At 42.7% G+C, this 27,330-nt stretch overlaps 1 protein-coding gene across 14 annotated transcripts in view; it reads right to left on the minus strand.

Annotated features, from left to right (window-relative positions):
* The window catches only part of CADPS (calcium dependent secretion activator), a 459,187-nt gene that overhangs the window by 50,718 nt on the left and 381,139 nt on the right, over nucleotides 1–27,330 (minus strand). For all 14 annotated transcript variants that reach the window (XM_041764526.1, XM_041764525.1, XM_041764524.1 and 11 more), the window contains 2 exons: nucleotides 19,810–19,884; nucleotides 18,840–18,923 (listed from right to left, as the gene is read on the minus strand). In XM_041764526.1, the coding sequence (XP_041620460.1) occupies nucleotides 18,840–18,923; nucleotides 19,810–19,884 (159 nt within the window). The remainder of the gene's footprint in view (nucleotides 1–18,839; nucleotides 18,924–19,809; nucleotides 19,885–27,330) is intronic.

A 27,330-nucleotide genomic window follows, 5' to 3' on the forward strand; every position in this document is an offset into this window, starting at 1 on the left:
TCAGTTATATTCAATAACACATGCTTACTGCTCTCTGGGACCAAGCCATATGTTCTGGGACACAGGAGGTAAGGGGGAGGGGAAGGGATTTGCTCCAGATACCTGGTCTGGCACCTCCTCTAAGCAGGCACTCAATTGCCCTCAAGGGAAAGATGAGAACTGTGACTTCAGCCAAATGTCATTTCCTGAAATCCTTGTATTCTGACCATCCCAGCAAGGGGACGAGGAATACCTCTTCTCCAGCAGTCCCCATGGGCACCTGCCCCCTTGCCCCTGACCCCAAAGATGGGCTTTCCCAGTTTTGGGAAAGGAGGTCGGAAAAAGAGACACATGGTAGGAGAGCCTGAGGGAGACCAAGGCTGATGGGAGGGAGACAACCTGTCAGCGAACAGCTTGTTCATGTTCTCACATGCCCGAAGCAAAGAACACTTACTCTGTGCAAGGCACCACATCAGGGGCTGTAGATGGAGGCATTTGCTCCATGATTCCTGGCCCCCAAGTGCACAGTCTCTCCAAACCCAGGATGAGTCATGCCCATCCAACAACTAGTAACTATAAGTAACATTTCTGAGTGCTTACGACTTGCCAGGCAATGAGTCAGGAATACTGCATTTGTTATATTTAATCCTCATAGCAATCTATTAATGATTCCATTTTACAGTTGAAGAAACCGAGGCTAAAATAGATGAAGAGACTTGGCATAAAGTCATGCCACTAAGAAGTTAAAGCTTTGGGTCTCCCATCCGTTAAACTGCCTATTATTCAGTTAAAAAGAAACAAACAAATATAAACCACTTTTATTGAGCAGTCATATTTAAGTCTTACTGTGTGTGTGTGTGTGTGTGTGTGTGTGTGTGTGTGTGTAGACACAACCTAAAATGGCTTTTCCGGGAAAAATGTACGAGGGATTTGAATAATTGTCTGCCCTGACTCAGCCAGGGCAGAAGGTCCAAAACACTTTCTCTGGCCTGAATGTCCCAGCTAATTACCTCGACCCTCCACCTGACTTAGTGTGTGTAGACAGGCTTAATGGTTTCTCTATTGAGCTTTTCCATTATTTTTCAGGTGCCCAAGGTAATCTTTTCATTGAACATTCACCATCCCGGGATTTTCACAATGCTGATGACTAAGGGATTTTCTTCTCCCTGGTCCTAATAAGGGGACCTGAGTTAATCATTGTGTAGCTTTGATAGGGAGCACGGTGGGGGCTTAAACCACTTCTCTTGCTTCATTAGGGGAAAAAGCAACCCAGGTGCAGACCACGAGGACCTCAGGGTTTGATACTATTAAATCAATGCACAAAAAAAAAGTGGATTAGGCCCTTTTTGCAAACAGAAATCTGGTGGGTAAGACTCAAAGATGGAAGAAAAAAGAAGTCTGAACAGATACCACTGCATTAGTGACTGCCTGAGCTCTCCTTTCTCCCCGTGGTCTCTAAAGAAAGCACCAACCAAGGAAACGATTTATTCTCTGCACGAGCTGAGGCCACCCCAGCTTGTCTGACTTCACAAGAGCTTCGAGCTGATTTCTCTGCCTTTGCCTAGAAACTATCTACGGCACCACTGCGTCAAGGGGCTAGCAACATTTATGTCAACATTTGGCTTTTGAGATTTCTGTTGCAAGGATTATATTGCTATTTTGTGCCTTTCTCCATTTCTCTAACCTAGGTGATCATAAAGATCTAGATTATTATTATTATTATTATTTGCAAGTTGAGGCAGTTCAGTATGTAAAAATGTTATGTAGGTCGCCGCTATGCATAAAATAATCATCTCTCAGGGCATCTGGATGGCTCAGTCGGTTGAGGGTTGGATTCTAGATTTTGGCTCAGGTCATGATCTCATAGGTCGTGGGATGAGCTCCACTACTCTGCGCTCAGTCAGGAGTCTGAGATTCTCTCCCTCTACTTCTCCTCCTACTCGCCTGAGTGTGCACATACACATGCTCTCTCTCAAATAAATAAATCTATAAAAAATATTCATCTCTCTTATGCTGATTTTTTTTAAAGAAGAACCAATGCTAGTCCTTCCTTCCTTTTTTTTTTTTTAAAGATTTTATTTTCCTATTTATTCATGAGAGACATAGAGCAGGAGAGAGGCAGAGACAGGAGCAGGCTCATGCAGGGAGCCGAAGTGGGACTTGATCCTGGGTCTCCAGGATCACACCCTGGGCTGCAGGCGGTGCTAAACTGCTGCACCACCGGGGCTGCCCTCTTATGTTGACTTTTATTACCTATTACCATCCTCATGTCTAGGAAAAGTAAGAACTTCTCTCTCTCTCTTCAGTGCCTACACTCCCTGATATATGGCAGCAGCTCAGTACAAATTTGTTGAACGAATAAAGTTCTAAGTATGGCACTCTTAGTACCCAGGGTAGAGGTTTCTAGCGTTGCAGTTGGTTTTTAAGTTACAACTGTCTTAAAGAGACATTGAAGAAAAGTGTAGGCAAAAGGAACTGGTATTTGTTGTCATTATGGGAAGGGCTGAACAGGTCTCTTGCTCCCATGCAGCACGGACAGTACAGTACAGGGGTAAGAAGTGAGGGTTGGTAGGAGTTGGACACCAAGGCTGGCATCTAGTTCTATCACCAGCCAGTTATGGGCCAGGGAATTAACTTTTCTAAGCATCAGCTTCCCTGTTAGAAAATAGTGACAATAATACCTCCTCACAGAGCGGTTGTATGAATCATTAATTCAAAAAAGACAGCTTTTAAAAGTGTTTAACATGTACAAGGCACTATTCTAAGCATTTGATTTCTTTTTTCTTTTTTTTTTTTTTTAAGATTTTATTTATTTATTCATGAGAGACACAGAGACAGAGAGGCAGAGACACAGGCAGAGGGAGAAGCAGGTTCCATGCAGGAAGCCCGAAGTGGGACTCGATTCCGGGTCTCCAGGATCATGCCCTGGGCCAAAGGGAGGCACTAAACTGCTGAGCCACCCAGGCGTCCCTAAGCATTTGATTTATATTGATTCATTTATGGCATGTTAAGGATTAAACAAGTTAATGTATGTAAAAACCTTTGCACAGGGCGTGGCACATAGTCTGTGTCCAATACACATTGACTATGAATTTTACATTCTCTTTTTCTGCCACCTGCCAAGGGGCTGATTTGATGGGTCAGGGTCCAGGGCACTGGTTGGGTTGTTTCCTAGCCAGCTGTATTGCCTGCTTCAGGCAACAGTGTGTGACCTACCTTGCAGTGAGAGGTCTGGTTCTCTTACTTCTTTGCCTGGACTCTCTTTTTTATTCTATTTCTTCCTTTTTTATTCTATTTCCGACTCTACTCGTGGGGGCCAGAGTAGAGTGCTCTGCCTTGGAATATGCACCCAAAGCCCAGGTCACAATGTGGTAGCCTGTTCCCCAAAGAAGCTTGTCATCACTTATTTTTGTTCCCTGTAGGGGCATGCCATTCCCTCATTGAAAAAGTGGAGTTTATTCCTCCATGCCCCTTGAGTCTGGGCTGGCCTATGCCTGTTCTGGCCAACAGAACATGATGGAGATGACACCATGCCGGTATCGAGCCAAGTCTTGAGAAGGGCTGGCAGCTTCTACTTCCTTACTCTTGAGAGCCAGCTGCCATGTAAGTGTGAATATCCTGAGACTACCATGCTGCAAGAAGCCCAAGCCATGTGGAAAAGATCATCAGGGTGAGACTCCATATCGGTGGAAAGAAGCCACATGAAGACACATCAAATTATCAGACATCTAGTCCCAGCCCAGCACAGCCAGCTGCTGAGTGCAGCCCAGAGAGTGACCCCGGTCAAAGCCACATGAACCAAAGAGTCTCCTAGCAGAGCTCTTCCCAGATTCCTGACCCACAAAATTGTGAGCAAAATAAAATGATTCTTTTAGGCCACTGACTCTGCCATAGCTTGCTATGCAGCAATAGACAACCAAAGCTCAGTAAGGTGTTTCTTTACCTCATATTTCCTTACCTTTATCCATTGCATGTAGTTTCCTGGAGGATGCTGTGGGGATGTCCCTATGGTCTAGGATAGGATTTGGGTATTCCTGGGTCTCCTGGCTATAAAAACATCAATGACTGACCTGATATTCACCTGATTCTCAATGATATTTATCGAGCACATATGTATGGGGCACTATACTAGGCACCTTATGTATAATTAGCTCAATTAGTCATCGCTGTAGAGCCTAGAAAGGTTTGTTTCACCGTTCCTGCTTCACAGAATGATGCTGAGGCTCAGAAGGATGCTGAGGCTCAGCAAGAAGTGAACCAGTAACTGGTGGAACTGGAGTACAAGCTTAGGTCAGTTTAGAAAATGTAGAGTCCTTTCACTACATCAAGCTGTGGATGTGCTGAAAAAGATGGGTCGTTCTAAAACCACTTCTTACCTACTGACCACCTGAGATCTGGGAAAGGGAGAATGTACTTTGTGGAAGGTGTAGAGGCTTTGGGTCATACAGATCTTGGTTTGATTATGCTCCATCCCTTATTAATCTAATGACCTTGGGGAAAATTATTTAACCTTCCATAGCTTCTATAATCTGATCTGCAAAATGAGAATAACAACTGTCATCTTCAGAGGGGTCTTCTGAGGTTGAACGTTAACATCATGCCAAGTGCTCAATGCAATGCCTGGTACACATTAAGAGCTCAATAATCACTAGCTATTATTATTACTATTGTTTAATTCCCTTGTGGTTTGCTGGGAGTTGACTGTCAAGTGTGTTCCTATCCATAGCTTATAGACTAGACAAAGGTTGGCAAACTATAGCCTGTTGTTTGTGTATGGCCCATGAGCTGAGTGGTTTTCACATTTTTAAGTAGTTTTAAGAAAATAAAAAAAAATACTTTCTGCAATGTGAAAATTATAGGAGATTGATATTTCCATACCCATAAATAAGGTTTTATTGGAATACAGCCACACCCACTCATTTATATCATGTTGGTAGCTGCATTTATGCTACAAGGGCAGAGGTTGAGAGACCATGTGGCCTATAAAGTCAAAAATATTTACTCTCTGGTCTTTTCCAGAAGTTTTCTGCCTCCTAGGCTAGAACATGCTTACAGGGGAGATCAAAGTGGGGGTGTGGAAAGAACCATAAACTATATGTCTAATCTTAATTTGCCCATTAATTAGTTGATTGATCTCAGCTACTTGCCTAGCCTCAAGTCCTTATCTATTATAATAGGGTGCCAGGTGGAGTGTTTTCTCTTGATTCCTTATAGAATTTAAAAGAAAAAAATGTGACTCTCAGATGGTGTATGAAGCAGGTTAGTTCTAGGAAGAATGTGGGATAGAACCACTTCCCACCACCTTGAAAAATGTTATAAATACCCCGGTAGTAAAGCAAGAGGCTTATTAACATTTTAGTATTAACCAGAGCTCTAGACATGAGGCTCCAGGAGAAATACAGTAACAGGGAAAAGAAAAAGCAATTGAGATAAATAAAGACCATTCACACAGGTACCAGACAGTGTAGCATGGCCCCGTGGGTAGACTTGGCAAAGAGAGAAAAGGATTACAATAGGCAGCATGTGCTGAGTATCTACCCTGTGCCAGGCACTGTTTTCTATGGTTTTCATGAACCATCCAATTTAATATTCCCAGCACCCTCTAGTTGCAGCCCTCTTCATATGTACCTCTTTGGGCTGTGGTGAGGACTCGGATAAAGGGGCATAGTAAAAAGATGCCACAAAGTCCCTGCTAGCTGCTCTATTGCTGTTGCTGGAATGAGCAGGCCAAAGGAACAACTTTCCTGTGACCAAGGAGTGAGCCCTTATGTGAACTTGCCCTGAGTCCCCTACATTTGCCCATGTCTGTCTGTCCTCAGCTTCCAGTTTTTGTTCTCTTTTTTTTGTAGCAGAAATGGAATCAGCGGGCTTGACATCTAAATGCATAGAGACCCATGATGAGCATCATTCAGGCCAGGAACGTGGGAGAAGCAGTGCCCATATTATTGATCAGCAGATTGGAAATATCTGAAAAAAGATGCGGGAGTTTCCAAAGGGGAGCAGAGGCAGGATTGAGAAGTGGTTCAGAGCACAGACTTTGAAGTTGGATCGCACAGAACCAAATGCTAGCTCTACCACATACTAGACAAGTTCCTTGACTTTTCCATGCCTCACAGCCTTCATCTATCAAATAGGGATAATGTCACTCTTCATAGAGTTGCTGGGTGATTAACTGAGTTGGCAGATGAGTTCCCCCAGGGCAGAGTAAAGAAGAATTATGCGTCCACTATTATTACTGTTGTTGTTGAAAAATCAGGTGGTTCTCCATAATCACACTTGTATATTATAGCTACATGTGGCTATTTAAAGTGAAGTGAATTAGAACAAAATACAATTAAAAATTCAACTTTTTAGTTGTAACCAGCCACATTTCAAGTACTGATGAGCCACATGTGGCCAGCGGCTGCTGTATCAAACAGCTTGGATACAGAATACTTTCATCACTGCCGAAAGTTCTATTGGACGTGATGGTAGACTCAAGAGACACTCATGAATACAGGTTCATACATTTTAAAATGTTAAGAATGAAGAGATGTGCCATCCAATTCCCATGTTAGAACAAGAGATCAGGGGCCCTTTGGTGGCTCAGTGGTTGAGCATCTGCCTTTGGCTCAGTGCGTGATTCTGGGGTCCTGGGATTGAGTCCCGCATGGGGCTTCCTGCAGGGATGCTGCTTCTACCTCTATGTCTCTGCCTCTCTCTCTCTCTCTCTCTTGAATGAATGAATACATAAAATCTTAAAAAACAACAACAACAACAACAAGAGATCAGTTGGAGGAGGAAGCAGGAGAAGAAAAGGGTATCGGTGTTCACAGCCTCATCATGTGGATGAACCAAGAACTGAAGGTGGATGGGTATAATTTAAAGTTATCAAGATGCCAAGAGATGAATGACAATATTCATACAACCCTAACAGGAAGAAGGAGGGGGAGAAGCGTAAGATGGTGAAGTGAGCTAAAGCTCTATATTAATAGTAGGGAGTCAAATAATCCCTCAGATCAATAAATTAAGAAATAGCAACGTTAAGAATAGTACTTGGGGCTATGATGATAAAATATAGTTTCAAGGGTCCCTTCTGGGGTCAGGGATTAAGGGTGGAAAGGGACAGGACAGAGACCTGTTGTTTCTTTAAAAATTACTATTATGAGTGTCTGCACTATTTCATTTTTAACCCTATATATATTTCTTTTGTAAAGAATTACTGAAAAAAGAACGAAACGAGTGGTAAAATGTTCAGCATTGTGGTGGAGAAAGGCATTTTGCAGGAGGAATGTGTCTCCTCCAGAGTAACTTCTTCAAGGTTTTTGGTTGACTGGAAACAAGATTTTGAGATACGTCCTCTACAAAGGCAAAAGCAAAACCTAACAAACCACTCCCCCCACCCCCCATACATAATCTGGATGCTCTAAATGCATCTTGGGAAGACGAATACATTGTTAGTGCCAACTGAGGGACTGACTGCCTGGGGGAGACAGAATGTACCAGTGGGTGGATGTACTGGGACTCTGTGTGCGGGTGAGCAGTTGAGCAAACCTCAGTGGCTCCTGCTTAGGGCCAAGTGACAATTACAGTGAAAGCCCCTTACAATGCTTTCAGAGGCCCGGAGAAAAACACAACCCTGGAAGTACACCTGGAATCAGAGATAGCATGATGGATTCCCCAGCTCTGTCACCAAGGGGGCTGACACGTCTTCTTTGCTGGCCAAAGATCAAGGGTGTTTCCAGCCAGTTACGAAGTGCGGTGCCCACATAAGCACCATGTAAATGCTGCACAGAGGCACACAGATCGTGAGGCCATCTTCCCTGGCTTTTCATTTTTAAAAGAGCTGGAGTTTATAAATCCTGTTTTTACAGATGTGGGAAGGGTGACACCAACAATATTTTATGGGTAGCTCACCAGGTGGCCATGGCTCAGAAAAATGATCCATTGGCTTTCCAAATCTGGTGCACATTTGAAAGAAAAGACTTAAACATTGACATGTTTAAAAATAAGGTTTCTCTCAGTTGCTTATAAATAGAACCGGCGTTTGAAAAATTTTCAGATAATAGAATGTGAATATTGGAGTCCAAGTCTGGACTCTCCTACCATCTCAAATACTGGCTCTGTGAGTTTGGGAAAAACCATCGTTTACTTTTCTCACAGACAGCCTAGGAATACCAAATACCTGATATATATAGTCTATGCAAAACTGTGGACGCATTTACCAATGACTAAATGCCTAACAGACACTATCTTATCTGATTCTTCTAACACTTTTGTCTTCTCATTTTACAAAAAGGAGCTGTGGCTCAGAACAGTTAACTTGCATTCCTCAGGGAACAGAGCTAAGAAGTGGTAGAGCTAGGATTTGAACCCAAGTGGGTTCGCTCTTGGGATCCCCGGGTGGCTCAGTGGTTTAGCACCTGCCTTCGGCCCAGGGCGTGATCCTGGAGACCCAGGATCGAGTCTCACATCGGGCTCCCTGCATGGAGCCTGCTTCTCCCTCTACCTGTGTCTCTGCCTCTCTCTCTCTCTGTGTCTCTCAGGAATAAATAAATAAAATCTTAAAAAAAAAAAAAAAAGAAACAACAAAGGATCCGCTACTATATTACGCTGCCCCCTCCGTTGCCCCACCTTATTCACAAGATAATTCACCAAAGTCTAAAGATCAAATGCAGGCAATGACCGTGGAGATACTTTGAAAAGCAAGAAGTGTCATATTATGATGATATTCACCTATCACCACAAATAAGACCTCATGTATAACTATCGTGTAGCCATCATGCATATTCTGAAATGACCTCTGAGGACCTCTGTAGAGCTTCTGCGGGGCTGGGGGAAGGTGGGAGAAAGGCCAGGCTTTCCTGGAAAGCATGCTTAGGCAAGGACACGAAAACCTCAAGTTGTAGGGCTGCTGGTTGATTGCACGGCTTCTGTGCATGTTCATAAATATTGATTGTGATTAAACTATTATCATAGTAATGAGGGTAATAATGCCTCCTACAGCCCATCCCACCACACTACTCGAAGTCCCTACCTTTCATTAAACAAAGAGCTGCTGGCACTGCTGGAGAGTTGGGCAAGAGGCAGGGAAATGATCTCTATTAAGCAAAAGCATTCTGTTCCATGCACTGATTAGGAGCCGCAGCCTCATTAACGAGAATTGTTCGAATCTCCTGTTGCTCAGGGTACTGTGCTCCGAGACTGGGTCCAGGAAGTGTATGTTCTCATCTCTCTTCCCCCCCTGGGGCTTTCGAACAGATGCCCGATTGAAGTAGACATGTTTTTCCTTCCAGTTTCCCTCATTTCTGTCCCAATCCTTCATTCCCAGCGAGGATTTCTGCAAGTCTCAAAAGCTCCTTCAAACCCACCTTTTTAACGATGACTTAACAAAGGTTGCACGCTTATTATTTGCCTGGCATAAGGCTAAGCACTTCACGAGTAATTAACCCTCACAATGGAGGGCATCATGATTATTATCATTGATGGATGAGGAAACTGAGCTCAGAGAGGTTTAACAACGTCCTCAAAGACACAGTGGGCAGCATCAGGTAGCTTCCTCAAAGGCACAAAGCTGGTGTCAATCTGGGTGTGTCTGACTCCAGGGTCTGACCTCTTTATGACACTGTAATGCTTTTCCATTGGTCTATTTACATGGCATACTCTCATTTTAGGAGAAACTTGGAAGCACAAATCAGAAAGCTTTAATTTTATACATTCTCCAAGAAGGTACAAAGGCTTATTCTTATCCCATCATGAGTGGGGGCCTCTGCCCACCTCTGGCATTTTTGGGGTTTTGCCCTGCCTTCGCAACACATCTCAATAAGAAAAAGCCCAACAGAATGCGACACAAGCACTGTATCGCCCTTTTGTCCCTCTGGCTTCTGCACAGCCTTCGTGCTAAACAAATGAGGGCCATGCTGTCATGCCTGAATAGTCATATTTCTTCACGAGGGGATCACCTGTGAGCCCCATGCCCTCCCCTGGTCCCCCCACTACCTCAGCTTGAACTTGAGGGAGCAGATTATTTGCATCACTGCTGCCAGGGACAACTTGTCCATCAGAGTCAGTCCAAATCTGCTGCACCTGCTGCACCAAGGAGAATTCTTTTTCCTCTTCTCAGGTAAAGAGGAGGGACAACAAACAAATGGATGAGGTACAAGGTCTAGGTTCTGTGTCTAACACGTCTAGAAGTTCAAGTCATTTTCCTTCTCTGGTCTCAGTTTACACGATTGCAAAATGGGGGCAGTGAGAAAGTAGCACCACTTCCTAACCTTCTGGCATCAACACCACCCTCCTGACTGGCTGTGGCCCATGTGCCGTCTATAGTATATTTACTTATATACTTACTATTCTTCTCTAAATTGGCTCACTTTTTTGACACTTAATTATAAAAAAAGAAAATGTGTATCATATAGATGAAAATAAAATTAAAGAGGGAATAATTCTTTCACAGTGGGATTGGTGTTCTTTAATGTAGTACAGTATTACTGGCATCTAACATCATCTCAGGTACCATGTGGTGCATCTACTGTGCTTGGAAAACACTCAGGGATATGTAGAAAGGAAGAAGGAGGGGGGAGGGAAGAGGAAGAAGAGGGAGGGAGGACTCACCCTGTTTGGCAGCGTTTGCCAGTTCTGTGGTGCAAACAATTTGACTGTGGTCAATTCCAAGCTGCCAGTAAGACAACACTAAATGCAGAGATGGGAAGAGATGTGGAGAACTGGTGCTCACCAGCAGGTGGGGACTGAGTAGATACAACACATCACTGAAACACTGGTCCAGAAAACCTCAAAAGTTCCTTCTGTTGTATGCACTCCAGATAGTAACTTCCAGACAATAAGAGCTAAGGTCTTTAAAAAAAAAATCTTTCTAGCTGTACAACTCCTAGCATAGTTATTTACATATAGCAGTCATGGAAAACATGGTAGCAGAACAAGTAATTGATTCTACTACTCAGTACTCAGTGACATAACCAACAGTAATAACCATAATAATAACAATAGCTTACAACTATCAAATGCTTAACCTCATTCCAGGTATATAACATTGTCTCATTTCATTCAACAACATCACGGTCTTATTATTATTCCCATTGTATAGGTTAGTAAACTAAGGTCAGAGCTTAATTAACCTGTCTAGGATTATCCTCCAGTAAGGAACAGAACTGGACAAACAAGTAACCTAGGTGTATATTGCAATAAACCTGATTCAACCTAAAATAAGCATGCGGAATGGGTTATTCAAACCTGGTTAACCAACTATTTTGATTAACAAGTATTCTAGAAACTGTATATGAATGAAAAATTCTGGAAGAACTAAAACACTAAAGGGGCACCTTTGGTGGGTGGGTCTGATGATTAAGCATCTGACTCTTGATAGCTTGGGTCTTGATCTCAGAGTTGTGAGTTCAAGCCCTGTGTTGGGCTCCACGCTGAGTGTGGAGCCCGCTTAAAAGAAAGAAGAATAAAAATAAAATAAAACTCTAAATGCTAAAATACACTAAACTTAATGGAAAACATCTCTGGTGAATCAGCATTTTGAGTACAAGGATGGGCTGAAATGGAGTTCTAAGAGAGTTTTGGTTGATCTTGTGATGAATGGTGATTTGGGTTCCTTAGGAGAAATGGTTACTACGCTAAGGACTGACCAGGTGAGAGAATAGTTAAAAGTGCTAGGATTATTTACACCTTCTTACAGGTTTAAGTTGAAGGTTAAGGCTGAGAAGGGCTATTTACCGGGCACCCACGGTGTGCCAGGTATCCTGCAGGGTGACTCTGTACTGCAGTTCTAATGGTCTCACCGGCCCTCTAAAATAGGTACCAGCATCCCCACTCAACAGATGAAGAGACTGAGGCTCGCCAGTGATCACTAACTTGTACATATTTCTGTTAGTCTGGGCTTCACAATCACATCCCTCTCTCTAACTTTCTGGTGACAAGCTTCCCACTACATGTGGTTCAGAGGTCAGGCAGCTTTTCTAATTTGCAATTGCAGAACAATTATTTTGTGTTTGAAGCCCCATATGTATCCATTAGGTATTTCTTTCATAGCTGACATTTCTGGGACCTGGTTGCTCGGCACCTCACAGTCTGAAGAAAATACTGTGTCTGTCTTATGTTCATCTGACTACTAAAAAACATTAAGGGAAATGGTTAACTTTGGATGCTTCTTTTTTTCTTCTGAAAAGCTTCTGCAGGTCTGCTTTGGACAGCAGGTATGTTAATTGTCAGTTGTGCTTTCAAGGCATGAACTGGAAATAGGGCTGATGTCCTACTAGGTGATAAAATTATCTGTCATAAACCCCAAAGTGGATGTCAAGTTCTGAACCATTGGGGAACGGCTGATGAAAGAAGTCAGTGGAAGGCATAGCAGATCAGTGCTTTACAGTTGTTGAACATTTCAGAGCACGGTGTTTTTTTGGTCTATGCAAACAAAATGCATTAGACAAAATAAGTCTTGCCTTCCAATGGTGGCTCAAAGCTTCCACATCAGACTACAAACCCAACATCTCTGATAACAGTTAGCCAGTCTCTCCGTGACTTCTCTTAACTTCTCCAGCTGAATCAGTTTGGGGTAATGTCCCTTCGTAACGCTCTAGATCCCATGACCATGGGCAAGTTCCTTCATTATCAGGCTCTAGACTAGTTGTTCCTTTACTCCATCCCTGTCATTCTCCTTTTAGTATGGCCTTTGCCTGGGTCATAGTGAACTTCCAGTTCCCAGAAAGCACTAGACCTTCCCTCTCTCCATTGTGTCTTTGTACCCTGGAACACTCTTTCTTCTCTTCTTTGCTAGGTCCATTAGATTTCATCTCAAATGTCATTTCCTTCATGGCCTCCCAGATGAGGTTGGGTACCTTTAGGCTATTGTCCCATTGCATCAACTACTTCTCCCTCTCTCTGGAAAACTGCCACTTGTGTAAATTACTTGTTGAGAATATATCTCTCTCATGAGAATATATACTAAGAGGCATTATCCGTCTTATTTGTTGCTATGCCCCCAATGCCTAGCATCAAGTAGGCACTCAACAAACATGTTGAATGAAGGAATAATATGAAACTGGAGATTATCTGGAAAGCACAAAATAAGTGAGGGATTTTGAATGTCTATTCCTTTAGTTTTATTGCAAAACAGTTGGTGGGTAAATTACTTATAAAATATTATTGCTGGCAAGATGTGATAAAAATAGAGGACTTCTCCCCTTAGAAATGGTATCAATAAGTGGATGGTTCCTGGAAGAGTTGCTAATTGACTTCATTTATGAGTTTCTCTGCTTCTATGGGGAGTAACATTCTGGAGATAATAAAGACGTAAACCTAAGGTAGAGTCTGAGTAGTCATATGACTTTGGACAAATAACTCAGTTTCTCTCATCTGTAAAATGGGGACGGGATAATAATCACATCTACTGCATAGGGGTGATTGTGAGGATCAGCTGAGGAAATGCATGTGAGTCACTTAGCACAGCACTTGGCACATAGTGAGTGTTCAGTAAAGGTCAGCTATTACCAAAAAAACAAAAACAAAAACAAAACAAAAACAACAACGAAAAAGGTCAGCTATTACCACCACAGTTGGTGCTTCTGTCCAAGGTAGGCTCCTCCACTCTGAAGTGTAGAAACCAACTGACTTGAATCACATGGATTCAACATTTGATAATCTGCTGATGTTACCCTCTCAGTAGAGCCAGACCTCTCTGGCTATACCACCATCACTAGCCCAAATTATAAAAAGCCGTCTCTCCCATTCTGGGCATTCCCTGCAACCTACGCAAAAATGGGACATCGTCAGAGACAACACCAACAATTATGAACACTCACCCCTCTCTAAAATTTGAACTGCTTCCTGACCACAATGTTCTGTGGACAGAAGTGAATTCCTTTGATTCAGTTCTGGCTTTTGACCAAAGTGGCAGTCTTGTTCTTTGGCATGACATCAAGAGCTCTGCACAAAAGCAGTCTATGCTGCTGGTTGATCTGCACTTAACACCAGCCCTGGTCCTAGATTCTAGCAGGAAGAAGTGTGTCTACTTTGTTTCATTTCTAAGTGGCAAAACAACCAAAATGCTAGCAAGTGGAAAGAAAGGGTAAGTGAGGGTGATTGAGACCTAAGAGATTGGACATACGGTAGGGTTTGGGCCCCTGACGGCTCTGAATGGGGCTTTATCCTGCCTGTCCTGAGTGGCTCCCATTTTCATTGTGACTATCTCAAATGGACTGGCTTGGTGGGAGGATCTTGAGTGAATTCTAGGGGCCTTCGGAGGATTTGAGGTAATTATTCCGTCTGCCAGGGGAGTGGGTGTGGGCCCCTTCTACATTGTCACCCCTCCTGGGAGGCTCCAGAGTTTAGTGGGAGAGTACCCTGGTCAAGCTGGAGGGTTTAACCTCTCCGAGCCTCAGTCTGATCTTCTGCACAAGAGTGCTGCTGGAATGGCAGCGTTCGGAGGATTCAATGAGAAAAATATATTTAAAGCACTTAGCTCTGTGCCAGGCACTTAGCAAGTGCTTAAGGAACAGGAGCGGTTGCTCCTGTCGCTATTTTAGACTTCTGAATTCATCTAATAAAACCATCGTCATATTATGCCAAAGGGAATGAAAAACCAAGGTGTGGTCTCGTGTTCCAGGTCACACGGCTCCCGGGTGAGGGGCAGGACTGGGATCCCACCCCAGGTCTCTCCACTCCGGGCTGCCTTTTTGCCGTATCCCACTGGTTCTCAGGACTCATGGAGCTCAGTGGAGCTCTTCTAGGCCTCACAGCGTGCACAGGGTGGTGGGGGAGGGCTTCCTCTTTGTCCCCTTCAAATGAGTCTCCATCCCAACATGTGCTCAGTCTCTAAATCCTGTTCATGTTGGTTCCCAAGTATCCTGCAAAAACTGCCTCCTACTTTCCTGCCTCCTGGTCATTGCAGTTGCTGTCTTGTCTAGAAGACTTTTCCCTCTTTTCAGCCACAGCTGACCTCTCTTAGTTTCAGCCCAAGTCTCCTCCTCAGAGAACTTCTGGGACCATCCTTGCTGAAGCAGCACTACCCCACCTTCTTTCTCTCCTTTTCCTCCCAGTTTGTGGCCTGGAGAGCACTCTCCCCTCCCTTTAATTTTCTTTCCTTTTTAAAATTATCTCTCCTTTCCTAAATGCAAGCTCCAGAAGGACAGAGAACATGTCTTCCTTGCTCATTGCTGTGTCCCCAGCACCTACCACAACACATGACACATAGGTGCCTGGTAAGTACATGCTGGATGAATGAATGAACAAGGGAATGAATGAATGTGTGAATTCCAGAACTAGCATGTTTGTTAACACCTAGATAGGACCAAGGAAAGGATTTTAATTTGTTCGGAGAGGGACCTAGGTACCTGCTTGTCACCCTTCCTGGCCTCCTAAAAGAACAGTGTGAGGCTACCCACCAGACAAGGACCCTTCCAAGCAGTCAACCCACACAAAAGCACATCTTGCAGTCAGGGGAAATGGGCGGATAGTTGCTAATCGAGACTTCCAACTGGGCTGATCTTTCCAAAGTTCGAAAGGCGCCTGCCTCCAGAAATCCCAGGCTGCTCCTGCTGCTGAGGCTGGGGAGGGAGGAGAGGAGGGGCGCGCCTGGACGCCTCTCGGGCTGGCACGAAGAAGCCACATCTCCTCCTCCCTCCTCCCCCCCAGCTCCTCTCCAAGAGAGGAAGCAATGCAGATGGAGACGAGAAATAAATATTCCTGCCTGCTCCGTGCCACTGCAGACGTTTTCCAAAATGTCTGGCTTGGACCATGAAATCAAGCCCACCCAGGAAAGGAGGCGCTCAGCGGGAGAAAGAGGAGGAAAGGGTGGCATATTTGTCGATACTTGTCAGCTTTCTGGGGGGCACAGCACATGGCTCATACTTGGCAGCCCTGCTGAGGTGGGGACGTGGTAAGTGCACAGTAATACTTGAAGAATTGAATCAGAAATGGGAGCAGAGTTAAGGAAATCCTGCCAGGGTGGCGGCACCCTCTCTATGCCTTTGTCCAGGGTCCCGGGACTCACAGCTGGCTGTCGCCCCACCGATTTCCAGGCCCTTTGCACAGGCCCGCGGCCCCCCGCTCCACCCTCTGCCATCCACTCCGCTCCACTGCCGCGTAATGAATACAACTGGGCGCAGGAAGTCTTCAAAGGCCCATTGAAATTTGGGCAGGAGCTCAGAATCCACGTGCGGAGCAGATATTCCTGCCACCTCAAAGCACAGCTCGCGTTCTCCAACGCTGGAATACCAGCAGGAGATGAGAACAGAGGCTGCAAATGATAAGTGGGTGCTTTTGGCCGTGGGATGGCCAAGTGTGTGGGAGAAGTGTCACTAAGGAAGGGAAGTTACAGGCCCAGCAATAGGCACTGAAGTGTTCTGCAGTTACGGGGACTTCACTAGGCATGTTGTGAGGCTGCAAAATGTCTCAGAAAAGAGATGAGAGCATGAGAATTTCAGCTTGAAAACTCCTGCACAGGATATGCGAGGTCTTTGTTTCTCCCCCTCCCGTGAGAACCCCACTCCCCGCATGGTGTCCTTGCACGGCTGCCACCGGACCCCCTTCCCACTAGCTCTCTTGGGAAGTCAGTCGTTAGGGTGGGGCCCTTGGATGGACTGAATTTTGTTCTATAAAAAGCAGAGGGGCTTTCCTGGTTTGTACTGGTTCAGGTCCAGTGCGGTAAAAACACTTACTCAAAATGAAGACTCCAAGAATGTGATATCTTTTGTGGGTGTCAGGGGAATGTTTTCCAGAAATGCTGCAGTTAATTCTGCCTCTTTTCACCATTTCCATGACTTCACTGAGGAATGAAAGATTATCTAATATTTCCCACTCATGTGCCCTGAATCCTTCTTTACGAATCTTCCCCACTCATCTGCCCATCTGCCTTCCAGTGCTAGGCAACTGCCAGCTGAATCCCACTCTCTCCAGGAAGTTGTTCAATGGTGGGGGGGGGGGGGGCGGAGTTGGCAAAAGACCTGGCTTCCTATCTCTACTCTGCCCGCTGCTGTGTGACCTTAGACAAATTACTTCCCTCTCTGGGCCTTGGTTTCTTTGTTTGTCAAAGGAGTGGCTGGAGAGGTATCCTTTCAGCTGTGACACGTTATGGGTGGTTCTACAGAGTGATATGGGATAGATTTCCTATTGTCACCTTCCTCTATCCCTCCCCACTGTTACCACTAACTTCCAGGGGCTGGGCCATCACGCTTTTGGGGTTAAGTTTAGTCCTTCTATCTGGGAAGTTTAGAGCTGCAAATTAAAACAACACTGGATATGTGGAGACATGGATGCTATCTAGAATTGATGTAAACGTTTTCTGTCTACATTTCCCTTAATTCCCAGAAAATCGAATGCATGGGAAATACCAATGTAAGGCATATTTAGGGAGAACTTGTGCGCATGTATGTTGGCACTGTATAGTAATCATGTTAGTTATCTTACATTAATGGTAGCCACCATTTATTCAGCCCTACTTTGTGTGAGGACTATGCTACCCTCTTCCCCTTACATCGTTATCTTCACAACAGCTCGTCATAGAAGACATTATCCACTCCTCACTCCCATACATCATGGTAGTTGACCACGATTAGCACACGTATGCACAAACGCAAACCAAAATTACACAATAGCACCCCTTTCCAAAGCCAAAACTGAAACCAAAGCAAAGCCGAGGCTCAGAGAGGTTGAGACAGTTATTGAAGATCACACAGCTGGTGAATATTGGCAATGGGATTTGAACCTGGTTCTGCGAGATTCCAAAGATGATGATGTGCTACCCCCTACCCTGTGCTGGGCCTCGTCTGGGCAGTCAATGACTTTCTAGGAGATTCCTCATACATTAAGGCTGTTTTAAAGACCTAGAGATAACAGGTCTTAAATTGATTGCCTTTTCTATGGCATTGTCAAAGCAGCTGGTCTCAGAGCCAGCAAAAACCCTACTATCAGAAATGGCAGGAAAAGATGCTGCTGTCATGGCCACTGAGCACAAGACAGTGGGAGAACCAGGCCCCCAAAGCAGCCCATTTGCAGTGGCCATCTCCATTGGTCATTTACCTATAGAGAATTAGGCTACCTTTTGCCCACAACCAAACTCATGTCCTCTGCCCTTGCCCAATTCTGGCACAGAATTAGAGCCCCTCACAAGACTGTACAGACTCAGTCATCTGTTCCAGAGGTGGTAAACTCCAGCGTTCCCAAGCCCAGGCAGGTACACGAATGAGTGAAACAGCCAGGAAGATACTGAAGGAAACTGGCAAACACATGTCTGGTCAATGGAGACCACCGTGATTCAGCTCCAGCAGATAGATAGTTGCTCCGCATGTATGCAGACCCAGAGCTGCTAATGTCCCCTTTACAAAGAGAGCCCGGAATATGGACATCTCTGTTAATTCTCCTGATTTTTAAATGTAGGCAAGAACACTGTACCTGACACAGTGAGGACCAAATAAAATGCACTGAAAAGCTCTCTTTGACCTGTAGGTCTCTATTTGCAAGCTTCAAAATTAATGTTCCTCATTTACAGATGCGGAGATGGTAGTCCAGTCACATGAAGTGATTTGTCTGAGATAGCTCACGTGGGCTCAGGCCAGCAACTCTCTTTTGGATACATACATATAGAGACATATGTGTGCGTGTGTACATACATATACATACGTACATATTGTATATTCACAAGTGAAATAAAAAGGATTTTGGATTACCTCCTGTCGTGAAGTGTCCTGCTTATTCTCCTAATGTTACTATACATTTGCAGTTGACCTTAATTAACATAATTCTACAAACCCAAACCAAAATGACACATTGGCACCTGGCCCCCAAACCCAAACCCAAACCCAAACGCAAACCCAAACCCAAACTAAAACAAAACCCAGGCAAGAAAGAAGCTCTTTACTTACGGTAAATGACAAAAAAGAAGAAAACAAAGTCCCTTCGTCATATCTGGATAATTTTGCCAGTACTCCTTCCAAGATAGTAACGAACTAGTAAAACAGCAAAAAAAGAAGAATTATCATTTCAAACTCTACTTGTTCACAGTAAGGAGCAACATTTCCCAACCACACAGAGACTAGCGATGACCTTGCTCTGCTTGGCATTCTATTATTTGACTCCCGCTTTGGGGGAAAGGAAGAGATTGCTTTCCCATAGCAATATTTGACTTATCCGGCTTTCTCTTCATTATTATGTGATTGCAAATATAGAGTGTTACAGAAGTACAAAGTGACAAAATATTATTGAGTCGCATACAGCCTGCGATAATATTAAATGCACTTTTCAAAATCCAAAACTGCGCAAAGCAGTTTTTACGTTACATATTAGCACTACATTTAATCCAATCTATTTTTATTTGTATTTTATCAGTAATTTGGGGGAAACAGAAGTTTAGCACTGGCAAATATAAATGTCTTCCCATTCAGCATTACTTAGTTAAAATTCTATAATTCATGAGGGTGACTGAAATAGCTTTATCTGACTTTTATGTTTTATTATGACTCTCACTGCATGTGAAACGAGGGGGGAAGGGGTTTTCAGGATGGCAGGATTCCTTATTACCGTTTAACTTTCTGTTTTTAAAATCTAACTTTGTCAGTGCTGGAAAACAAAACAAACATTTTCCACATGACCTAGTGCAACGTCTGGGGACAATTTCTTATTAAGTTAACACATGCCACTTCATCAATTCATCTTCACACGGCTCGCAATCATCAGAAAAAATCATTCCGAGCTGAGCCTGGGTGACGTCCGAGCTTGTTTCCTGAGAGATACAAGTATCCAGCTCAACTTTTTAACGTGTCACATTTTAATGGAAATGCAGATATAACAAAGCGATGTTCACAATGAAACATTTCACCTGAAGCTGAAGGTTACCTTTGCAACCAAGAGTGTTATCATTTCTTTAACAGTTTCTTCAATTAGTTCATCTATTTTTGAATGGTATTGATGCTAAAGAACACAGAAAGACAAATATTAGCATGTTGGGGAGGTGATGGCATTGCATCCGTCAGTAATTTTTAGACAACACAATTTATAAATAAAGCCTGGCCTGCAGACCCAGTTTATTTCCATAGTCCCAGAAGCAGCTGTAAGATTCTGACTCCAGGTCTTTGATGAAGAGAGATCTGAAGCTCTTAAGAAAATTACCAGACACATGGTTCCTCACCCAAGGCTTTTGATGGCTTTGATACGTGTAGATACATACACACGGTTACAAAGAGCATGCATGGAAGGCTTCATGGCCTAGCAGTGTGTGAATCTGGAACTTACAAAACAAGATATCACAGTAGTTTAATACAGGGGATGAAAAGTTCTCTTTGGAAAACTGCTGGGAGATGTGGCTCAGAATTTGACCAAGAGGCTGTGATCGATTTTGCAAAAACGGTTCTGAAACCCTCTGGTACTTTGGGTTAGTGCCTCAGAGCCCGCTAGTTCTATCTCTAGATGTTGAGTAAGTGCCGAGGCAAAGTATTATTTTCTTGACCCCGTGGCAGCCACTTGTTTTCTTTATTCATGGCTAAGCAGACCCAGGTTTGGAGCCTTCACTAAGTCTCCTGTGAAGTTTTTCAATTTCTCTAACGGCCGCTGTCGATTAAATTTAAATAGTAATGCGAAAACAAACCCCCACACAAACAAAAATCTGCTATAAATGCCAGGAAAAAAGGAAAAGCAATTTCAACAGAAAATACTGTATGCCAGTTCCTTGACATTTATTAGATCATTTTAGTATCCATTTGAATTATTCCATATTCCTTTATAAAAAATAACAATGCAAAACATTGCTATTTGGAAAGGAAAATGCACTTACCCACTCTTTAGCAAACTTTCAGAAGGATGATTAATTAGGAATAGAAAAAAAAAAGGAACAGTGCAAATAAAAATTAGGACAAAAAGACACATGAGAAAATGAAAATTAAACCATTCAAAAAGCTATGAAAACATACAGAAATAATAAGCGATGGGAATGTGGTTTGATATTCTGATAACTGGCAATCAGAATTAATGAAAGTGAGTGGAGGGATGTGAATTAAGTTAATTCATAAAAGTCACAAGGGAATTTCGTATGTAATTGGAAGACCTAGATAAAGCCCCAGTGCAAAATTGGGAAGTTACGTTGCCTAAGAAAATATAGTTCAGTTTCCTCATCTGTAAGAAAACAGATAATACTACTAACCACTCAAGACCAATGGGTGTGGTAGAAAGGGAAACTAGTACATACACTGATTTTGGAAAGAGAAGAAAGCAAACCCTGTTTAAAGATATTTAGCAGGTCTGTTCTTCTATTATTATTCTTACTTATTATTATTAATATTATTTAAAAATCATTTCCTGGCAGTCCTGCTCTCAGACTGGATTTGTTGTGAAAATCAAGTGAGAATTGGATGTGAAAACATCTTGTTAACTATAATAGCAATTCAAATATTATACATTCAAGCTCATAAAGCAGAAACTAAGGATAAGGAGATACAGTCTTATTGCTCAGCTCTCTCATTTTAGTTCTCTTTCAGTTGATTAGAGGAAAAACAATAAACCAAATGGTCCGTGTTGTGTAGTCCCAGTGATTCAGAACCCACGTTGGCTCTCCTGCTAGCTTCACGAAGGGATTTACTATTAAGTGGCATAAACCTGAAGTTAAATGCAAAAACTATCTGCAGAATTCTGTGCTAGAAACACAAAGAAAGATGTCAGAGCAAAAGAATTCAGGAATATTGACAGGGCTCCAAATTCATTTTTAGGTCTTGAGATAAGATCCAGTATCACAGGCTTACTTTCTTCCTCATGTGACTGCCTCGCTCTGCTTGATTTTCTTTGGATTACTATAAATGATTCACATTTATTAAATTAATTATGAGATTCAACTAACTCAGAAAAGCAAGTTGTAGGCAAAATAATACAATCTGATATATTAAATGGGGGTTTCTAACCAAGCAAAGAAATTACTGAGAATAGAAACATTCTCCTGAAAAACTTGGCTGAAATGGCAAGCAGAGCCAAGAGCGGTCGTTTTCCACGCACCAAGAAAGACACAGGCTTTTGGTCTGAGGTGTTAGGAATGCCATTCTTTCTTGAAAATCAAATAGGCTTTCTCTTCACAAGTAAGTGAACCTCAAACCTTTTCATTCTGGAAGGAGTCCAAACTAAAGTATATGGAGATGTGGTGGGTTGATGGGAACCTCTTCCGGCCTTCAATTTCTCCATGCTAAACTTGGTCCTGACCTCCCCACAGAGAGTCCCACTGTCTCTTTCACGCTGTACAAATGTGATCATCTCCACTCCTGTTTGCATTTCTTTCTTCCTGCTATGAAAAAGTTGTTTTGGTATAATTATTCTGCTTCCTACTTCCAGAGGAAATTTGAACATGCCAATCTCTATTGGTCTATTTCCTTATCTCCTCAATGGGGCTAGGATGACCCCTGTGTATATAGGAAGCATATTCACCTAACACAGTAGTGAAGCAATGTATGGAAATATGGTTTAGAAACTTAGAAGCACTATGTAGCAATATTACTATCATTAACTGATTAGCATTATGGTTATCTGTATGTTTACATTTCTCTAACATTCATCTAAAATCTATATATATTCTATGGTATGTAAATTATAATCTGAATTAAATAAAACCTGCTTTGGGAAAGATAGGACAGCAGGGTAACATCTACTCTGCTTATCATGCACTGAAGTGGTATATATCAAAGCAGTCCCCATTCCTATACAAGTAAGTACAAAATGCATGAATTTCTTTTACCAGATTCTCCCGAGACTCATTTGATTGACTCGCTTTTCTGGGGCAATAGTGAGCACTCTGTCTTCATTCTGCTCTTTCTGGGGAGATTATTTGTTCCATGCATACTTGAAGCTCCATGAGGGGTATAAACACTATCAGGGCATCTTTTAAGTACCATCCCCCGGAATAAGATAATCTTGTCATAAAGTCTCTTGCAGTCAGACGGATTATTTAGTTCCATCTGCATCCCAATATGGGTACAAAGAGGGATCCTTCCTATTTTTGCATTTTCCAGTTCCCTCTCTGGGTGTCATTGGATTGGCTTGACCCTAGTAGTAGTAGTAGTAGTAGTAGTAGTAGTAGTAATAGTAGTAGTAGTAATAACAACAACAATACCCATAAATTACATTCTGAGGCACTAGATCATGATAATAGCAAGGGAACTGCTAATCTTAAATGGTATGGAAAGTTTGGGGCGTTCGCTGCTGCTTCTGTTGAGCTAAGCTGCTGCAAATTCACAATCACTTTGTAAAAATCATTCCACTTGACTTCCTGTACTGCACATTTTGCCTTGTCATGGAACAGATTGTGTGTATGTTGTCTTTCTGTTAAGACCATCTGACCTTGGAAATGAGACGAAAACACACTAGACCAAGTGAGAAACTATTTAATACACAATTTTCTCTCTATTGGTGCTTCGTAAATTTTAATGAAAAAATAAATATTTAAGAAGGAAAAGTATGGTTAACAAATGCTTCAACAGCTGCCTTTAGATGAGACTTTACCCTGGTGATGAAACTCAGGAAGTGATCTTAAGATAGGAAACTATTGTATCACCTCTCCAGTCACTAGGCTAAAACACATTGTGGGAGTTGAAATCCAGGTAGAAGCAGGTATCTATAACTAGATCTGCATGTGAGTTTAACATGCAATACTCACAAAGTGAAAACTACATGAAAACATTGAACTTATATCTAGTCTCTTACTTTCCAGTCATCCTTGGCCAATATCATTTTTACAATTCAGTTGACATTGGAGATGACTATCCCCATTCTGCAAAATGAAAAAAATTAAAGAGAGACCATTTGCATGAGACTTCCCATTGAAGTTCTCCTCAAGGTCATAACCAGCAAGGTCCTTCAAAGGAAGTATATATTTACAGAAAATGATGTCTGGCTTCCTTCTGACTATTCTCAGTCACTTGGTATTCTAACTGAGGCCTCATATTTCCATGAGCTGGTCACACAGGTGTCTCTGATTCAATTATGCTAAGGAGAAATGGCATAGCAGGTCTCCCTAGCATGGCTTGGGAAACTGGCAGGCTTAGGATAAGAGCCAAAGACTAGAATACAGTATTGGATAAGTCCTTAATAAAGATCATTTGGTTTAGAGAGAGGGGTGAGGGGCTCTGGAAAAATGGGAAATGTTCACCAGCCTTAGTTATTGTTTTAATTAAAAAAGAAGAAGAATGATGAATTATTTGGGATACATAAAGTGTTTTCTACTTTATCAAATAAAACAATGTCCAGAAAGAAGTAGGCATTGGTTCTTAGCCTCAAAAATGTTACTATTTGGGCATATCTGAGACACTGTTCTAATCTTCCATCCAGAAATGAGGGAGCTATATCCTCAGTTTTCATAAGCTCCATATATCTCAAAGGTTGTGTGTTACATGCTCTCTCACATGACAAATGATGACAGTAAGGTTGTAAGAGTAAAGGACTTGCTCAAGGTCACAGAGTTTGGCAGCTAAGGTATAGGGCTCCATTAAATGTACTTATTAAGTCACTAGACAACTTGTCTTTCTAGAAAACCAAGACTCCAAGGTTAAGGGAAAATCATTCTACTGTAGCATAGAAATGATTAGTGGTAAAGATAAGAACAGGGTCCCCTTGTGACAAAATCAACTTGCTATTTTTTCATCATATATCTCCAACTAGGGGCTAACAGTTTGGTCTAAATGGGTCCATAGCCACACCCCCCCACTCCGAAATGCAAAACTGTGGGAAAGTATTTTTTTTTTTTCCTGGATATTGGTTCCCTAAATTTCACCACATTTTCAGTGCAGCCTGTGACAATAACCCTTGCCACCCAACACCCACTAGTCTCCCCAAATCCCAGTTGAAAAAAAAAGATCAGAGTGACTTGGCTTGTCTGGAAAGATTGCTAGCATCTGACTAGGTATGTGGGAGTTCTTTAAATGTGGCCATTGTTGAGTCAATCTGAGGAGGGTCTGTAAGAGCTGCTGAGTGGAAAAGAGGCCAGTCCTATTGCAACAACATTTCTTCATTCCTTGAATGAGGTCAGCTTTGTGAAACAAAGTTGAAAAGGACATCTTGGGAAGCTCCAAGGGGAAAGAGATGAACTGGACTCCATCAAACTTAAAAAAAGATTGTGTTTTAAGGGATACTACCAAGAAAGTGAAAAAGACAACTGGCCGAATGGGACAAAATAATTGCAAATCATATCTATGATAAGGGTCTAGTATCCAGAATATATAAAGAAGTCTTACCACTAAACAATTAAAAGACAGTTTAATTTTTTTTTTTATGGGCAAAGGATGTGAATAGACTTTTCTTCAAAGAAGATTTGCAAATGGTCAATAGACACATAAAAAGATGACCAACATCCCTGCAAATCAAAACCATAGTAAGATACCACTGCACACACACAAGGGTGGTTAGGGAATATAAAATGGTGCAGCCACTTTGGGAAACAACTTGGCAGTTCCTCAAAAAGTTAAACGTAGAGTGACCATATGGCCCAGCAAGTTCAATCTGAGGTATATATCCGGGAGAGTTAAAAACATAGGTCCACATGAAAACTCGTACAGGAATGTTTACGGCAGTATTACTTGTAGCCGCTAAAAAGTGGAAACAACTCCAACGTCAATCAACTGATGAATTGAAAAATAAGATGTAGTATCACCATATAATAAAATTCTATTCAGTATAAAAAGAAATGAAGCGCTGACACATGTGACAACACGAGTCTTGAAAACACAGTGTCACATGAAAGAAGCCAGTCACAAAAGGCCACATGAGATTCCATTTATATGAAATGCACAGGGATCCCTGGGTGGCGCAGTGGTTTAGCGCCTGCCTTTGGCCCAGGGCGTGATCCTGGAGACCCGGGATTGAATCCCACATTGGGCTCCCAGTGCATGGAGCCTGCTTCTCCCTCTGCCTGTGTCTCTGCCTCTCTCTCTCTCTCTCTCTGTGACTATCATAAATAAATAAAAAAAAAAATAAAATGCACAGAATAAGCAAGTCCTTAGGCACAGAAAGTAGGGGGGTAGTTACCCTAGCTGGGGAGGGCGGGTGGGGGAATTAGTATTCATAGGTCAGGTTTCTTTTTAGGGTGATGGAAGACTCTTATGGCTGATTGTAGTGACGGTTACCCAGCTTTGTGAATATACTAAAAACTATTGAATTGTATATTTCAAAAGGGTGGATTTTATGGCACATGAATTACATCTCAATTTTTAAAAAAGGATAATCCACGGGAGAAAAATTTGGGAGGGATAGAATTTGGGAACGTTTGAATTTAAAGGGATCTTAGTGAACATTACAGATCACCCAAAGCAGGGTTTTTCAAGCAGGCTCTGTGAAGCCTAAGAGACTTCAGGTGCGCAGCAAAGAAATGCAGAGGTGGAAAGGAACATGGTAGCTTGTGCACTGGGCCCCTCTTCCCTGACCACCCCCCTCCACTTTATCCACAGCAGCTCTCATTTTATTTATTTCACATGCTAGCCTTCTTTGGTAAGGTTTGAAGAACTGATTCCGCAGCTCAAAATAGACTGAATTGAATTAGAATAGTGCCATCATTTTAAAGATGAGAAAACTAAGACCCAGCTCATTTGCTGCACAGCCAAGGTCAGAACCCTGGTGGCTGAACACCCACCCTGAGCCTGTCTCAGGGGGCTGTCCTTCATGCATGAGCCCTATCCTTTTTGGATACTGAGTCTCCGGACCAGTGATTCTCAAACTGTGGACTCCGGACCAGCCAGCAGCAGCAGCAGCATAACAGAGGGACTTGGTTAGAAATGCAAATTCTGGGACCACACCCAAACCTATGGCAACTCTTGGGGTCAGACCCAACAATCTGGGTTTTGAGAAGCTCTCCAGATGAGTTTGATGCCTACTGTAATGTTGAGAACCACTGCTCCAGGCCATTCACATGCAGCACAAGTTGCCGCAAAAAGAGAACTGAGGGCCTCCTGCATTTGCCCCTACAGCCTAGAACATGACCCCCGAGGAAATGTCCCTCAAAAGAAAGTTACCCAGGAGCAAACACTAACAGGGGTGGCTGAGGAAGCTGATCAGCGGGGAAAGAAGGTTGGAGATGATGTTGCCAGGAAGAGAATACCACCAACCCACATTTAAAAATGGAAGGTGCCGATAAGAGAAAATAAATAACGAATAAGGAGCAAATATAATTTAGTAAGAATTCTGAGCATGTAAGGCTGGTATCGAAAGATCTGATTTAGGAGCAATTTATGCCAATTGGCAACAACATGAGAGTTGCCAGAAATGTTTCTGAATTAATTCTAAATTGGTATATGAATATCTAGCTGGCTTGAGGCCATCGGAGAAAAATGATCATGATAGTCTTTAATCAAGCCCGAGTTGCTGCTTCTTTCTCCTTTACATTTTAAATACCACTTTGGA

Source organism: Vulpes lagopus, chromosome 7 (genome assembly GCF_018345385.1).
Source record: "Vulpes lagopus strain Blue_001 chromosome 7, ASM1834538v1, whole genome shotgun sequence".
Taxonomy (NCBI): Eukaryota; Metazoa; Chordata; class Mammalia; order Carnivora; family Canidae; genus Vulpes; species Vulpes lagopus.